At 38.9% G+C, this 17,594-nt stretch overlaps 1 protein-coding gene across 4 annotated transcripts in view; it reads right to left on the bottom strand.

Annotated features, from left to right (window-relative positions):
• The window catches only part of FBN1 (fibrillin 1), a 237,267-nt gene that overhangs the window by 123,341 nt on the left and 96,332 nt on the right, over positions 1-17,594 (bottom strand). For all 4 annotated transcript variants that reach the window (XR_004274880.1, XM_032297522.1, XM_032297523.1 and 1 more), the window contains exons 7-8: positions 3,373-3,570; positions 16-141 (exon numbers count right to left, since the gene is read on the bottom strand). Coding sequence is in view for 3 of the 4 variants with exons in the window: in XM_032297522.1 (XP_032153413.1) it covers positions 16-141; positions 3,373-3,570 (324 nt within the window). In the remaining variant the exon portion in view is untranslated. The remainder of the gene's footprint in view (positions 1-15; positions 142-3,372; positions 3,571-17,594) is intronic.

Below are 17,594 nucleotides of genomic sequence, written 5' to 3'. Positions count from 1 at the left end.
CATGAGATTTCTTACCTTCACATTTTTGTGACACTTCATTAAATTTGTGTCCAGCAGGGCATTTGCACTCAAAAGACCCAACAGTATTAATGCAATTTCCTCCTTGACAGAGCCCGGGGATGGCCTGGCATTCATCCACATCTGTCAGATTGCAGGAGACAGAGAGAGAAAAACAAACTCATATAAAATTCATTGCGAATAAAATGTGATTGTTTGTCCACAATTACATCGATGAGTTATCTGCCCATCACAATATTTGGAATATGATTAGAGGAACTATTTCTCACAATCGCATTATGTAAAATACACAGTATGATTAATGATGTTCTATAAGAAGTCACAAGTATTTCTGTTTTCCCACCTTCCATGTTTCCTAATACAGAGAAGAGTGTTTGTACTAACTTTTGTGGGTTTTATCATACATGCGGCAAAGTAGAAGGATCCATTTAACAGGCCATTATTCACGGCCTCATTTTTATCTCCAGATTGGTAGTAATGATCAGAGTTATCCAAGAAATCTTGCAAATCAAAATGCAACACATTTCTACAATGAAACTATCTTTAAGAGTTATACTGAATGATTTAGTTAAAACAGAATTTATTGAAGGTCACTCAGACTACATAAGACAGCTAATGTTTTTGCACAAATGAAGTGGAAAATGTTCACTTCGCATTCTGGAAAAGCGTCTTGCACAGTAAAAATTAAACAACTCAGAAAATTAGGCCAAGAAGTGAGAGAGATCGTTAGGTGAGTGTGCAGTTTCAGCTGCAGACTTACCTTGCTGGCAGAGTGGCTGCCAGAAGGCACCTTTGTAAAGGTCAGTGAGATCATGTCTTTCCCTAGCTCAACGTGCACGTCTTTCCCTAGCTACGTCCCAGGAACTTCTACATGACTCCTCTGCTCTTTTACCCATTTTCCACCCTCCTACCTCTGTCACTCCTCTACCACCACAATGGATTCCTCAAATATGCCAAGGATGCACCTGCCACAGAGCTCTGTAATGGCTGCCCCTCTGCCTGGAATATTCTTCCTCCAGAGAGCTGCAAGGCCCACACTGTCTGATCCTCCAGGCCTCTGCTCCAAAGCCACTTTAGGCGACAGCCCTTCCCTTGATAGTCCAACAGCAACACCTGGCCCCTGGCTCTAATCATCCTTCTTTCCCTGTTTGGTTTTTTTTTTTATTAGAGGACTAACCACCCACTGGCCTAATAGGTGCCTGTTTGTTTTGTTAAACAAATTGATTGTCTTTAACATAAGCTTCCAGAAAACAGGGACTTTGTCCATTTCCTTCACTGTTATATAACAGCACCTAAAGAATGACTTGGGGTCTTATGTGTAAGCCCAAATATTAACCTTCCAGGAGCAAAATTAGTCATCTCAGGCTCAGTACCTTCTGTTATAAAGACTGTAAAAGTACAAATACATTCTCTCCATCTCTTTGTTCAGAACACAGAAAAGTCTGATTTAATAAAGAATCCCCAAGGAAACAATCTAATGTATTCTTTTTGAAACCTGGAAGCCTCGTGTGCTCTTTAGTTTCACTCTTCATTGAGTAAAGAAGAAAAGCGGTTGCTGTTTATAAGATCTCAACCTGTGTTCTTGGGAAAAGTCAGCATGCAGTAAAAGAGATATTAAAGAAACAACACTTTAGTTTATTATAAAAGTATCACTTACTGTTTCAAATAAAATGTCTTAACCACAAATAAATGATTAGATGTGGAAAATCATTAGATTATGTCTTCTAGATGATTTCAGTTATGTCTTAGACCAGAATTTTCCATTCTCTTGTTATGTTGAATGTATTTATTAAATGGTTTTAAAAATCAAGATTTTTACATATAGGTAGAACTAGCTGTCTTGTTGATCACGATTTTTGGCCAAAAGAAAATACAGATGAGGCAATTCTCCACTGGCTGGATACTCCAGGACTGAAGACAGAATAAGCTCCTTTACGAACCCGTTTGCCCACAGCCCCTCACATCTGACCCAAGGACTGCAAACGCCAGCAAGGAGTGAGAGCTACAACCTGGTGGCAGAGTCGCTTAGAAAAAAAACACAACCAAACATGAGAATTTCACTCTCAACATGGCAATATAACTGTCATTGTGATCCTATAGGATTTCAAAACTTTCCGTATAAAAAACTTTTTTTCCCTTGGATTTTAGATAGCAGAGTTAGGAAGTCTAGCTCTCTGGTCACTGTCAATGAGTTCATGGGTATTGGTTGGTTAACTTTGTAATCCCAAGACCAGCAAATTCTTCAAAATTCACTGGGGCTTTCTAAAAATGGGAAAAATAAGAAGGCACCAAAGAACAACTAAACTTTAAATTTTATAAAATACTACAATCCATCTCTTGATAATTCTAGAGTTTCAAAGTGACTTATTTCTTCTCCTGACATTCAGAGGGATACATTTAAGGGCATCCAAAGGAGCTGTATGTTGCACATGGGAGCTGGAAGCCAGAAATGACAATATCAGAAGTGGAATTTACTGAAGTGGAATTTAATGGCGACCCACAGAACTGTGTGACTAAGCTCAAGTTCTGTTTTATTACATATTACCCTTAGAATTAACATAAAACAAAGGCAAAGTTTTATCTATTTGCTTCAGAAAAGCGAATCCTGAATTTTCTGAAAATATTGCAACTTGCTATAAAAAGCCCTGAGGCTGTCTAAAGGAAACAGATATAGCCTCAGAGCTTTCAGTCCCATCAGTTTAGTGTGGAGCTGCCTCTGTTCACTTCCTCCTGTTTCCTGCCAGACATCCAGACAATAAAAGAATTTGTACAGCTGGAAGAACAGGAGTAAAAGCCAAAAACAGAGTAAGGGCTTCTACGGGAGGCAGGAGAAGCAGCTAGCAGGCGACATCTGGGGATATTTAAAACTGTGAAACAAATCCTAATTTATTTCGGACTTGTAAAATATGCATAATGTAGCATGTAAAATGTCAAGAGAAACAATTTTCTTCAGGTCAATTAAGCCAACCCATGAGACAGAGGAACTCTAACAGTTTCAAATGAAGAAAAACATAAACTACCTTGCTCACAAATCTTGCTTTGTGTTTCTACAAAGCATTGCCATAATGCACAGCATTGCTGTAAACAGAATGACACCGCCCCAGGAGTCAGAGGTACATGCAAACACCTCTGGGGTCAGATAGGGGGAAGTGTTGGCAGGAAAACATCCAGTAAGACTTCAGCTGCTCTCTCGAGAGCCACGTTCCTAATGCCTTAGTTGGATATCATGCAGTCAGCGAAATTGTGAAGTTATGTAGCTGACACTACTTTTCCATTCTCTTCAACTTCATTGGAGAATGGCTCTCCAGAGCAAATAAGATTAATCCATTAATAACTCCATCAGCCTGGGTTTACCTTGACAAGCTCCCGTGCGGATATTTGGAATAAAGCCACGGCGGCAGGGGTGAGGCTGGGCAGGACACATCTCACAGGGGTGGCCCCAGGCTCGGCCGACTGTGGCACAGCAGAGCGTTTTTGTGCAGACAATCCCGCTGAGTTGTCCCTGGCACATCTGGTTGCTGACCACAGTAAAACATGGGCCTGTCCTGTAATCTGAAAATAAAGAATAAAAATCTGATGAAAATCCAGAAAAGCAGGAACCATCATGCAGAGGAACAGCTGTGCCCCTTCTTGCTTGATTCCAAATTGAGAAATGAATTTCAGGGATAGAATCACGCATCACTGCTTCTGTGCAAGGCCTTGGATAGACCATTCTACTTCTGAATCAAATTTCCTAACCTACAAAATGGGGATGAAAACATCAGTTTTTATCCACTTTGAAAACAGCATTGTGAAGATTAGATGAGCTCATGGAAAACTCTTTACAACTGTGATTTGCTGTACAAATTTAACATAGTAATATTATTATTCACTCATTACTTAAGAAAACATATCGGTGCCTGCACTTGCTCAGCCCCTATGCCTGACACAGATGCTTCAGTGACTAAAAGATGCCAAATCCCTGCCCTCACAGAGCTTCCAGTCTATTGTTATTTAGGGCTGAGAAAGCAAAGAATTTTGAAGCTTGCAGTGAGGCAAGTCGTGGCACCTTCTTCCTGGGAGTTCCTTCAACAAAAGAAATGGTTATCTGTTTTACTTTTTTATATTTTTTTGAGTTGGCATCCTCTTATTTCAAATACAAAACAAGTAAACAAACAAGAATTTAAAAGTTTGTCCATGCAAAACACATTAGGTATTTAATATAAAGAGTGAGGACACTGGTCTGAAATCATTGTAATCCCTAAGCAAAAGGACCATCTTAAAGCAAAACAAGGATAAGCTAAGGCCACAAGAGAATTTCCAATCAGAGCAGTCCTACCACCAGTTAAAAGATCGGCCTCTTTTTTCCCCCCCCTCTACTGAGAGAAAGCCAACAACAAACAAGAAAGATAAAGATGTGGTGGGCACAGAGGACCAAAAGCCAGGCTGTCCTCACAGGCTGCGAGAGAAATCAGGGCCATAATACCCATTTCTGTGGATCTACCATGGCCTTGACAATTAAGGGAGGCTGGGCTGGGGTGGGACTCATGGGCTCCTATCCACTACCAGACATTTGCATGCTTCCAGGTCATTTTCAGAAGTGTTTAGGTAGAATGGTTCCTGTGAGTCTAAAAATGGACTCAGTGACCCCAGTAAGTTCCTTTCACCCATGAATACAACAGTTTTATGAAAATCACTGGCTGTGCTAATGAAACTATTGGGATGTTTTCATTATTTTCTTCTTTCCTTAAGTAGCTCACAGGACACAGCAAACATGCTATTTGCTAAAGAAAAAAGGAAAACTTTTCATTACAGTACCAGCAAGCGTGAACATTGTGGATTGTAACAATGTTTTGGCAATAGCTGAATCTTATCTGCTGGCATCCCTCTATCCTGTGTGTTTTCCCTTGCGTTCTTTTTCTTGCATCTCCACTCCAACCCCTCCCTTGGAATTTTGACTCCATCTCTAGGTGCTCTTCCTCCCTCTCCTCTGCTATCTGCAATGAACCACCTCTGCTCAATGGTGTTATGGAAACAGCACTGCTTGATGCCCATGCTGTAAGATCAACCTTCTGAACAATTCCAAAAACAAAACAAACTCCATGCCAGTCATGTATATAAAGAGGATTACCATACCCTAGCTATGGTACCACTGGAGAGACAGACAGGATGGTCTAAATGCCGAGGCCCCAGCTCCCCATCTCCCTCCCTCCATGCCAGTGTTTACCAAAGTGTGCTGTATGTCCCACTCACAGAATGTGAGGTGATTTTAGATTTTAGTAGTCATATATTAATTTTAATGTGTATTATGAAACAGCATAAATATATCAGACTCATGATTTCACAGATACGCTTGCTAGGATGATGATGAAAATCTTTTAATTTGATTTTAAAAAAACATTAACTAATTACTAGTACAGGTGATACGCAAACGGGCCAAAAACTGCGTGTGTGATATCTACATGCAACCAGACTCACCTTTCCAAAAGACAAGCCTGAGACCTTTGCGTCCCTCTTCTCTGAATGATCTGGCCCCCAACTGCGACTTTCCAGCCCTTTCTCCTGACACTTTCTGTTTATCATTTCTTTTTTTTAACTTTGTATATGTACTTCTTATTCTAGTGTTTTTTTAGTTTTATATACTCAAATTCTAGGTATATTTTAATAGTTTACATTGTATGTCAGATTTATTCAAAACCTGCTATCTTCTTCCACAAATACTGAATGCAAACAAAAAGAGAAACAAATATTAAATACTGAGCTGTTGAATAAAAGCCCTCATTTTGTTCTTTCGATGAAGAAAAGGTCACTCAGCACTGCAGTAATTTGTGACAAAATCTCTTTAAAATGCAAGAAGTCATCTTCACTTTTTTGGCTCAATTCTCCCAAAATACGTATAGGCATTTAACAAATACATCTTTGCTATTTGGTCTTTCCTTTCTATTTCAATATTTTATCATGTATTTTAATTCAAAAATTAATTACTTTAGACAGCTGGGAAAAGGCAGTAGCATACAAATAAATGTAATTATACCTAAAGAAACCCTTGATAACATATTGATTATATTATCATACATAAGTTTTTGTGTGTATCCATGTATGTGTTTTATTTTTTAATCACAAAATAAGGATTATACTAAAAGTATACTTTTGAATCTTGCTGGATTTTCTTCATTTAACAGTGCCAAAGCTTTTTCCCATGTAATAAACACTATTCCACAATGTGATTTTAATTGCTGCATAATTTTCTATCAAGTTATAACAGAATGTTTTCAATAACTTTCTATCATTTAAATTGCCTCAAATTCTTCATTATTACACATAACTTTCAGTGTACACTACAATGAATCCTTTTCAGAATAAAAAATGTTTAATTCATTCAACAGCCAACAATATTTTTATGACTCTATGTGTGTGTGTGTGTGTGTGTGTGTGTGTGTGTGTATATATATATATATACACACTACATCTGAGACTAGAAAAATCACAGCAGTATAATCTTTTATTTAAAAAATAAATAAAACTTTATGTTAGGTAAAAAGAAAGAGAATTTAGGCTTGTTTCTTTTCTGTTAATTTACTGAGACAAGTGCAAATGCTTTAATCAAACAGATTCACGTTAGCTTGCCATTTTCAATCCTTTTAAAAAAGCATAATGCAACATGAATTTTAATTTATAATCCTCTCTTCAACACTGCTGGGATTTGTTTTTCCACCTCGTTTTGCCAAGATACTCTATGGAATTATCTTATATATATGAGGACTGCAAAGGTTCAGGATAGATGCAAATATGGTGTTTTGTGAGTGACACCAGCAAAATCCAGACACACTACAAAATGCTAAAACAAATCTGATTCAGTTCTGTCTGATATTGATTCATAATTTCAGATGTGAATTCCTCATTGACAGATATTCATTAAAAAAAAAAACCCTTAAGACTTTTCCAGGGTCAATAACTTATTCTTATTTCAGTATGAAATACATAGCATCCAGATGATAGTTGTTAATTCTGACAGCATACATTAGGCATCCCAACAGTCCACAGGGATCCAACTTATTAAGAATACTATATATTTGGCAAATACTTTAAGTATGTAGAATAGAAACTACAGACTTAGTACATTTCTGTGCGAGATACTTATCACTATAAACAAAGTTATTTTGGAAACAAATTAGAACTGGCTTATTTGACAGTGCAGATTAGCAAGTGGATATAAATATATCTGTAGATCTGTATTTTAAATAAAAATTGCTGATTGCAGAGGGAGAGGCATAATCTGGATGAAATAAATTTGGATCTAAAAATCTCTTGGAAGGTAAATGCTGTATTAACATGGTTTTCAAATGTCATTCCGATTTGGCGGCATGTGCTTTTTGTCCTGTACTTCATTTCGATTGCCAAGGTTATGCTGTTTTTAGTCCAATACTCCAACCGCAGAAAGAAATCTGCCCATACTCTCAATTCCTTACTAATAATCCAATTATACGCAATTATTCCCATAGCACTTACATGGTATTAAGCTAAATTTACATACTCTATTTTTTTTTTTTTTTTTTTTTCAGATAGTCCCAGGATTAGACAGGGAGTGTGCCTAATTCAATGCTTGTGTAATGTCTGACTCATTCCTGGCTTCAGTGTAAATCACTATTCCTAATGCAACTAAAATATAGTATTAGAAATGCTTTCTATTTGCAAATTGCTCTACAATCACTTCCTTATAAGATCTTCATGAACTAGGGCAACAGGCCAAGTCTTTCCAAAATTAAAGTGCGATTCTAATTGTTTTTAACTGGCTTACTCCAGTGTGGCTGGTTCATGGGAAATTCTGCATCTACGTGTTCCCATTCTGAGTGGTTAGCTCAAGGATTGCTCTCCAGTCCCATTAGATTTGGCCTCCAGGCTTGGGCTCTGACCAACATGTGTCTGCAGCCTCTGATCCTCAGCTCATGCCCAGCTCTGCAGCTCAGAATGCTGTGGTCTACAGCATTATTTCACTTTCATTTGTAATCAGACTTCACCCTGAAGCAAACGCATCATTTACAGGGAAAGAAGATTCTGTGATACAATGAATTCTTGTCCCTCCTGCCTAGTCACTAAACCACAAACTGCAGGGAAGGCACAAGGATATAATTTTGGGCACTAGGCTCCAATTATTTTAAATCCTTCTTTTCATAAAAATGACAAACAAAAGAATGAGATATCAATTTATCCATGACATACGTAGAGGGTCACAGCACACTTATTTCTCCAAGGTAGGTTGGCCTGGGAAACATTAGGCTCCTAATGTGTGGAATTTCGGTGCAACTTTCTGCGGAAGGAATTCAGAGAACTTTTAGTCTAAGGAAAATTAAAGTTAAGAAGTTCCATTATCGTAATCAGACTCATAACTGTCATTACTTCTTCTTACTCCAATCATTTTTAAGCTTAGGACATAACAGAATCACTTGGGGAGCTTTTGCAAAATGCTGATGCCTGGGTCCCACCCTGTCCTCTCCCAGTTTTCCCCATGGAACCCGATTCAGTAGATGTGGCATGGGCCCAGGCATCCATATCTTGTGAAAGCTCCCCAAGGTGATTTTGCCCTCTAGGGCTCTGCGTGCGTGCGTGCGTGCGTGCGTGCGTGCGTGCGTATTGTTTTTCTTCCTCTCTCTCTCTCTTTTCCTTTGATGAAGAATGCTCATGTTCCATGATTAATTGGAGATGTCTGCAAGATAACAACTACTTATCTGAAGATCTAACCTTAGAAAAATAAGACAGCCCATAAACTGGGATCACTGGCACTCAACATAACCCAGTATTTCTCAGCTAGGTCTGACATTCTCATCATGGCAAAATACTATTCATTTCCAGAGTGCTGCACTGATTATGAGGCACTTTATTATGTTCTTTACTAATTATATTATAGTTAATTATACTAACCACCAGCTCACCAAAGCAAACAACAAAGTCAAAATTTAGGAAGGCTGATCATCCACTACTGCAGTGTCCTAATAGTTAATAGAATTTCTATTTCCAGTCTCTTTCCTTCTAGCTTTACAAAGCACACTGATATACACAACCTCATGCCACTGTCAGGAACTCCCACATCCAGCCTCTACCCACTGTTGTAGCTTGTATCTGAGTGGAATTCAGGAGGATTCTCCAATTGGGGCCCAAATACAATACCTATTCAGCATCAGTAACACCAAAAGTCAACTCTTAATTTATTTCAGAATTGCACTATCAGAGAGACCATCTGAAATCCTTCCAGGACTCCGGATTTGATAAAATATAAAGTAGTGCACATTATCTATGAAGTTTCTTGTCAAAAATAGCCAAGGCTTAATGTAATCAAACTTCCACACCTAACTTCTAGCTGAAGGGAATATAGGAATAGAGGAACAAGGTAAATTACACCACAAAGAAACAAGCAGAAGACTCAGAATGTGTGGTATTTTCTAAGGCAATTCTCCTGAACTTTTCCAAAAGCAAATGATTTTCTCTTCACCAAAAGAAGTACAGAGATTAATAGAGTAAAAATCATAATAACCAAAACTCAAGTGGATACTGTTTCTAAAAGAGACAATTTCAGATATCTTATGTGGACTAGATATTACATGACACTGCAGAATTGTTGTTTTTCTAGGCATGATAATGGTATTGTGGTTATATACAAGAATGTCCTTAGTGCTTAGAGGTGAAGTGTCATGATACATGCAACTTAATTTTCAAATAATTCAAATTAAATAATAAATACGTATTTTAATTTTACATATTCTACATACACATATATACATACATATGTGTATACATACATATAGAGAGCTATTATGTATATAAAAGTGAGAACAATTATTCAATATAAGTGGAAGGTATATGTGTATATTGTATATTAGTCCTGCAACTTTAATGTAGGTTTGAAATTTTTTATAATAAAATGTCAGGGGAAAGAAATTCCTTTCAGGCCTACTTTTACTAGGCAGTGTTCCTTCTCCCATCTTATCCAAGCTACATGGCATTAAAAAAATACACAATAAGGTTTGAATATACTTTCCAATCCATGCAGTTAGATAAAATACTGCAGTCAAGATTACCTATTTAACATGGTCTATAGAGTGTTATTAAACAAGGCTGGGTGCTGTGGCTCACGCCTATAATCCCAGCACTTTGGGAGGCCAAGGCAGGCAGATTACGATGTCAAGAGATCGAGACCATCCCGGCCAACATGGTGAAACCCCGTCTCTACTAAAAAACATACAAATCAGCTGGGCATGGTGGCACACAACTGTAGTCTCAGCTACTCGGGAGGCTGAGGCAGGAGAATTGCTTGAACCCCGGAGGCAGAGGTTGCAGTGGGCCGAGACTGTGCCACCGCACTCCAGCCTGGCGCCTGGAGACACAGCAAGACTATCTCAAAAAAAAAAAAAGAATACGACTTTTGGCAAAATTTACTAAACAATATTATGCAAAATGTTTATCTTTAAGGAGCTGCATCTGAGATATGACTTAATTGTAACTAAATGTTTTCAAAAAGCTCTTTAGAAATAAACCATATAGGAATAAAAACAAAAGTATTTCTACATTAATATTTTCCCTGATTTTTAATTTCTTTATTTCATAAGTAAAAAGTATTACCACTGTGAACCTAAATGTAAGTATTATTCAAAACTGCAGAAACAAGGTGATTTGTTGTACACTTTTTAATCTAACATGCAGACTAAGCAATTCACCAAAATCCAGGCCATAGTTCTGTGGGACCCAATTATGTGTGGCAGCAAGTCAACTAAGCAAATTGTTACCACATTTTTTTCTGTTCCATGATGAAGAAAACAGTAAGAAATCTTGTTCAGAGTAAGAGAAGGTCTCATTTTAAAATAATCATTTACCTGACATTATTTGTTCCTTCACTATAAATCTTACAAGTCATGACTGACTTTCATCTTCCTGCAACGTTATCTCTAAACTACTTTTACTAGAAAAAAAGACTAGGGGAATCGGTAAAGTCAAATCATGGTTTGGGTGATATATTTACCATCAAAATTAAAAAAATCATAGAGAATACTTTAATTGTTAATGGTCTGCAAATTCCACTTTAAAGAACCAATTGGCTCTGATTTACTCCCTTTTAAAAGAGCCCGTATGAAGCATAAATATTCTCTCCAATCCAAAAACAAGAGTAATAGCCCAAGAGGAAAGGGCCTTATGATTAAATATAAAAATTGTCAGGGGCAACATATTCTTACATTAGCCTGTATGTCATAAAAGTATCTTGTAATATTGTTTATTTTCCAAAAATAACTTCCACAAAAGGTGAAAAAAGTTCATGAAGAATCCTAATAGAATGTTTTATCATTAAATTGTTACTATAAATGAAATTTTCTGTAGCAGGCCAATTTCAACATTGAATATTGTATATATGGAGGGTAAAGGCCTATGTTTGTAAAGAGGCAATAAAAATAAATTGACTTAAAATATCAATTGATTGCAAATCTCACTAATATGAAGCACCTAGAGCAATCAGATTCATAGACAGTAGTTCAGTTGGTAGTTGTCAGGGATTTAGGGGAGGGAGGGGGGGGAGTTGCACTGTGGGAACATGAAAAGGTTCTGGAGATGGATGGGGGTGACAGGTGCAGCAAAATGTGAATGTACTTAATGCCACTGAACTGTACACATAGAAATGGTTAAAATGGTAAATTTTAATCTTATGTGTACTTTAATACAATAAAAGAACATTCTAGCCAGCATGCTGGCTCACACTTATAATCCCAGCACTTTGGGAGGCCAAGGCAGGTGGGTCACTTGAGCCCAGGAGTTCAAGACAAGCCTGGGCAACATGGCAAAACCCCAGCTTTACAAAAAAATGTAGCTGGGTGTAGTAGTGAGCACCTGTACTCCCAGCTACGTAGGAGGCTGAGGTGCGAGGATCGCTCGCTGTAGTGAGCCGTGATAGCACCATGACTCTCAAGCCTGGGCAACAGAGTGAAACTGTATATCAAAAAAAAAAAAAAAGAAAAAAGAAAGAAAAGAAGAAATTCCACAACATAAAATTAAACACTTTGACTTCAATGCTCAGGTTCAAGGCCTACATTTTACAACTGTAAAACAGAATCATGGCTTTCCATATGCATTCAACAAATACTTACCGAGCCACTACACTGTATCAGTGAGAAGCACAGCACAAAACCTCTGTTCACATGGAGTTTGCAATCTTGTGGAGGAGGTAGTGAATAAATAGATCAACACATTAAAATAATTTTAGATTTGAGGTTGTAACGTAGTTACAAGTGCAACAAGCATGCCACTGTCATAGAGAAGAATTGGGTACACCTACCTTGGTAAAGCTTATCAGAAAAGACTTCTCTGAGGAGGTGACATTTAAACGGAGGCCTAGAGATAAGCATAAGTCAGCTGTGCAAAATCTAAGTGCTTTCTAAGTACAGGAGACAGAACAGTGGCTCTGGGCCGGCAGATAGCCTGGCTTCTCTAGGATTAAAAGGAAGCTGCTGTGACCAGAGCTTTGGGCGCAAAGGGGAAAGGGCACACCACGAGGCTGGATCCTTAGGTAGGGACTGGATTATGCAGGACATCTCAGGATATGATGAGGAGTTTGGATCTGGCTACAAATTCAAGAAAAAGCCACTGAAAACACATGTGTTATTTGAGAAGTGTGCTCCTTTAAAGGCTCAGGAGTGGAAATGGGAAGGCTTTCAGGGAGGCTGAGGGATTTCAGGTGAAAGTTGGTGAGGGCTTGGCAAGGGTGCTGGCACAGGAAGGGTGGACGGCCAGCAGGCAGGGGATGTCCCTGGGCAGAAGAACCAAAGCACTTACGGATGGAGCAGATGGGAAGCGCAAGGGAAACCGAAAGGCTCCCAGGCTTCTGGCTTCCATCACTGAATAAATGGCCATTTGCTGAAAGGGGGAAACTAGGGAAGACAAGGCTGTAAATACTCGCAATCTGTTAACAAGTGCTTCCCATTTTCACAATACAGTTCGTGGTGTAGAACAGGTGATTTGAATTAATGAGGCTGTCCCTGAATAAAATACTATCTGTAAATCTTAATGTTATCAAAACGAACAAAAACAAAACCTGTGTATAATGTAATTATATCCTGACTTGTGTGTTTTTACTTTTTTGTAAATGTATTTTCCTCCCCTTCCTTTTTGTGAGCAAGCATTTACTACAATCACTATCATATTCAGATATTTATGTATAAACATCACGGTTGAGGTTCTTACTTCAAACACATTTGATGAATTTTCACCGAAAACCAAGTATGAAGTACCCACAGCCCAGACCAATAATATGTGATGGAATCCTGGCGTGGTGGGTGGGATTTCCTCCAGAGGAACTCCACTGCCCCTTTCGTAAATGACAGGGCATGGGAATCCAAGACCACTAGCATTCTAGCTGCCAGCCCTGAGTTCATTCTCCAGGAAATGGAGACACACCACATTCACATTCCACGATTGCATCAATTCTGAGAGATCTGGTGGAAAACTTAAGGCAGGGACAAAAGTTCAGCCATTATTAACCACAGCTGAGAAATGCCTCCTATAAATATGAACTTTCTGTAATATCAAGACAGATAAACGGCAGTGAGATTGTTTTGATACATCAGTTGGCAAAAGTTATTTCTAGAATTGGCTTTTTATCAAATATGCATGTGTTAATAGATATGTGATACATAGGTTGTTCGTATATCTTCTCTCTGACACACACACACACACACACACACACACGTCACAGAAGTATGCAAACACAATGTCAAGCTGGCCTTCCTCTTCTCAGAACTTTTCTTTGGAAGAAAATGTCTGATGAATGAAAAATTCCTGAGCCTGTTTCCAGCTCAGAGTCTGGCGCTGAACTCAGCTGAAGAGAGACAAGTTGGAAGGAAGTATAAGCATTACTCAGAACACGTGAGTGATCCGAGCAAAAGACAGGCATGGACGCTGAGGTGGTGGGAGAGGCAGCAGCATCAAAACCCAATTATGTAGATTTAATTCATCAACAGAAGAAGATTCCTGACAAAAATCAGTACATGTTCCTATATCAAATACAACAGAATGATCCCTATGTTTAGACACCAAAGACTAAGGCAGTAGACCCTAGAACTGGGTTTTCACTCTTAATTTTCTGGTCATCCATTTTTCAGACCTGCTAAGTGGAGTGAGAACATGTCACTAATGGGAGAATCACAGGGCCTCTTGGCAGCTTCACTGGAGACATTAGGATTTTGATGTTCTGAGCCACTGATGAGTGACGACTGTTTTACCATATAGGCTAGCAATTACGCAAATATTCATCTTGCTCTTTGGAATTAATAGTTATTTTCCGGTCACCCCAGGTACATGATGTGAAGAATTAAACCTTAATACGATCCTCTCATTCTAGTTAAGTTTTGCTCAGTGGAGCCAATGGTGTGTGCCTTAGAAACTTCCATTCTATAAAACTAGAACAAAGATTTAAAGTTGCTCCTGAGACTGTAAGGTCTACAACTATTAAATCGTGTACTTTCTGAACACTGACAGGACACTGTATTACTCTGCTCCCTCTTACCACTTACTAGAGATTTACATCAGCTTGGCCAGACTCTGGGGTTTCATCTCAGGCAGCTAGTTAGATACGTGTGGAAAGTGTATATGGTTAGAAAATAATAAGAGACAGCATTAAAAGCGGTTTAAAATGCCCCAAGAGGGAAGCCAAACACCACAGTTTTCTCCAACTGTGGAAGAAAAAACAACTTGAGCCAGATTTTAGCTCTCTGGATGTATTAACAGGTCTATGTTGTATTCCCTTGGATATTTACGAAGCATGCTTACAATAATTAAAATGGAATTTTCCAAACCTTTAAGGGTAAAAGTTAGGAATATAATATCAATGACCTTGGAAAGTGCTATAATTTAATATACATCATATTCACCATCCTGGGATTTCACTACTAATATTTAAAATTCACAACTCCTGCACAGAGCAAGTGTTCTTAGGAACTATGCTCATACAAATGCCTTTTATTAAAGGTATTTTTAACTTTCTGCAGTAGTTGTAAGGCTAAAAGTTAGTGCTGCTGGTCTGTGGGCATTCGGACTTCTCTAGTCCGGGGTTCTTAACTTGAAGACCACAATTGGGACTTGGCAGTTCTAAAGGTGCCCTGAAACTATACATATATCATGTGTACAAGTTTGATAAGTCTAAACACAATTAAGTGAGCAATCATATATTCTCTTCCAGAAATCTGGAATTGGGATTGAGGGGCACTGGTTTTCACCTCTCCAGCTGGCTAGACCTCAGGTGATGATATTACCTTGGGAGCAGGCAGGTGGCATGCACATGCAGCATAGAACAGTCCACTTGTACGGGGCAGGGACAGAGACCACGTGGCTCCAGAAAGACTTGGAAAGAGCATTTGGTTTTTGCTTCCAGCCCTGGGTAAAGCCCTGCTACCGTACCTGCTGTTGGGTTTCTTACAACCTTGGATATCCCGGGTTTCTTATAGCAGATTCCCCCATCTGCTTAAGCTAGTTTCTGTTACTTGCCACCAATGGACATGGACCCAATACAGTGCATTCGTTTGTACTTTTTTGGAAGAAGAACATTTTCTTTCATCAAATTCTTAAAAGTGTCCATGGCTCAAATAAGGTAATAAACCCCTGCACTATTTAAAAATAATTTAAGCCCCCCTGCACTATCTAATAAGAATGTGGCTTTACTTAGATAACTTATTCTGATTTACTAGAGTTTTATATTTTCATTCTCAAAGAAAAGAAAAAACCACCCTCCTAGTTAGTGACACAAGCACAAACAAAAAACTACTCCAGCTCTCCCCTTCCTTTACTTTTAATTCCATAGGGAGCCACAGAGAAACATAACCCTGCATGAAAGTCATCACTGCCCTGTATAAATTGATAGCTAACTTTTAGTAACACATACTGTTCTAGTTAATTTTCCCCAAATGGCAACAGGCATTTGTGGATGATGTTACCTCGCCCATTTAGGCAGAAGACAGTGCAGAGCTAGAGCCTAAAGACAATAAGCCTAAAAGTGAGGAGGCCTGCACGCCAGTCTCAGCTCAGCAACCAATTTGCTGTGGGCCTCGAGTTAGACACACCATTCTCTGATAGCATTTAAGTGGTCAAGTCATGAACCATTCAGACGCCCTTGTGGCCTTTCAGCTGGCTTGAGCCAGAAAGGCTGCAGCCAGGCTAGGAAGAGAAGGTTGTTTCCATAGTGCAGGAAGGGCAGAGTGTGTAGAAAGATGTCTGACCAAAGCTTGCTTTGCCATTAATTAGACTTGCTCCTCCCACACTTCTTGTTTTGGGAAAGGGTGGCACCACAGCCCACGTCACAGAGCCACAGACTTAGGAGAGGGGGGACCACAGAGTATCCCTTGCCACCCCCCTCCACTTAATCACCTGCAAACCTTGTTAAATTTACCACCTCCACAGCTTCTTTATCACCCTTCTGCTGAAATCCAATGGCCACTGCTTTGGTGTAGACTGTCGTTTCCCTTTATCCTGCTGGAGTAAACCTAACTACAGTTAGACCCTAACAGGCTCTGTGAAATGCTCCCTGCTCGGCTTCCTTTCTGGCCTCTTCCCTAGGTGCTGTGCCCCTCCATTGATACTGAGTGAACTGCACTTCCTCACCACACGATGCTGTCTCTCATCCACATGCTTTACAAATGCCATCTCCTCTGCCTGGAATCCTTTCCTCTCTCTATCTTTCCAGCAAATTCCTCCGCTTGAAAGTCTCTCCTGACTATTTACTCCTTCCCTCCTCTCTGGCACTAATTAAATAAACTCCATGGCAATCGCTGACTTACATGATTGTCTTTCATCAGATTGTGAGCCTTAAGGATATATATTTTATCTCTTTAAACTTTGCATCTCCAAGGCCTAAAATATCCCCAGGGGCCCATAATAAGCACTCAAGGATATATGAATGAATGAATGAATGAGGATGCAAAATGACATATCTTTAAGTTAGTCTAAATCCTTAATCTGTTGAACGATTCATTCCCTTTGCTCAAGATATAATTAACCACTTATAATTCCATGAATCTATCCTGCTTGATTTGAATTCTGGAATGCTGATTATCAATGTGGCAGTGAGCAAAGTTACCCTTTGAGTCAGTTTTCTCTGCTTCCTGGGGTTGTATGAGTAGGAAACGAGTATGTAAAATACCTACCATAGTACCTGGTTCTACTTTTCCTCTCCTCCTGCACACACCATGGCTACAGATAACCAATACACCCTGCTATTCTTAAAAACGAATGACATCAATGACCTGCAAGACACACCTTTTAATCCATTCTGAGGAGCTAAGAGATTTGTTCTAAGTTCTCTCTACTCTCTTGCCTGGCCTTCTGTTATAAACAATAGTTGCAATTTGCAATACAGAGCAAAGATAAAGACAACATGCAGATCAAGTCCAAGCCTGGATTCATGAAGACCTTGCTCTTTTTTTTTTTTTTTTTTTTTTTTAACTTTTTTTTAAAGTTCAGGGTTACAAGTGCAGGTTTGTTGCATAGGTAAACTTTTATCACAAGGGTTTGTTGTGCAGATTATTTCATCACCCAGGTATTAAACCTAGCTCCTAGTAGTTGTTTTCCCTGAT

This window comes from Sapajus apella, unplaced genomic scaffold (assembly GCF_009761245.1).
Source record: "Sapajus apella isolate SASKATOON/1434 unplaced genomic scaffold, GSC_monkey_1.0 scaffold37, whole genome shotgun sequence".
In the NCBI taxonomy this organism is placed as follows: Eukaryota; Metazoa; Chordata; class Mammalia; order Primates; family Cebidae; genus Sapajus; species Sapajus apella.
Note: the sequence above shows the minus strand (reverse complement) of the source record. Positions and strands in the feature narration are given on the sequence as shown.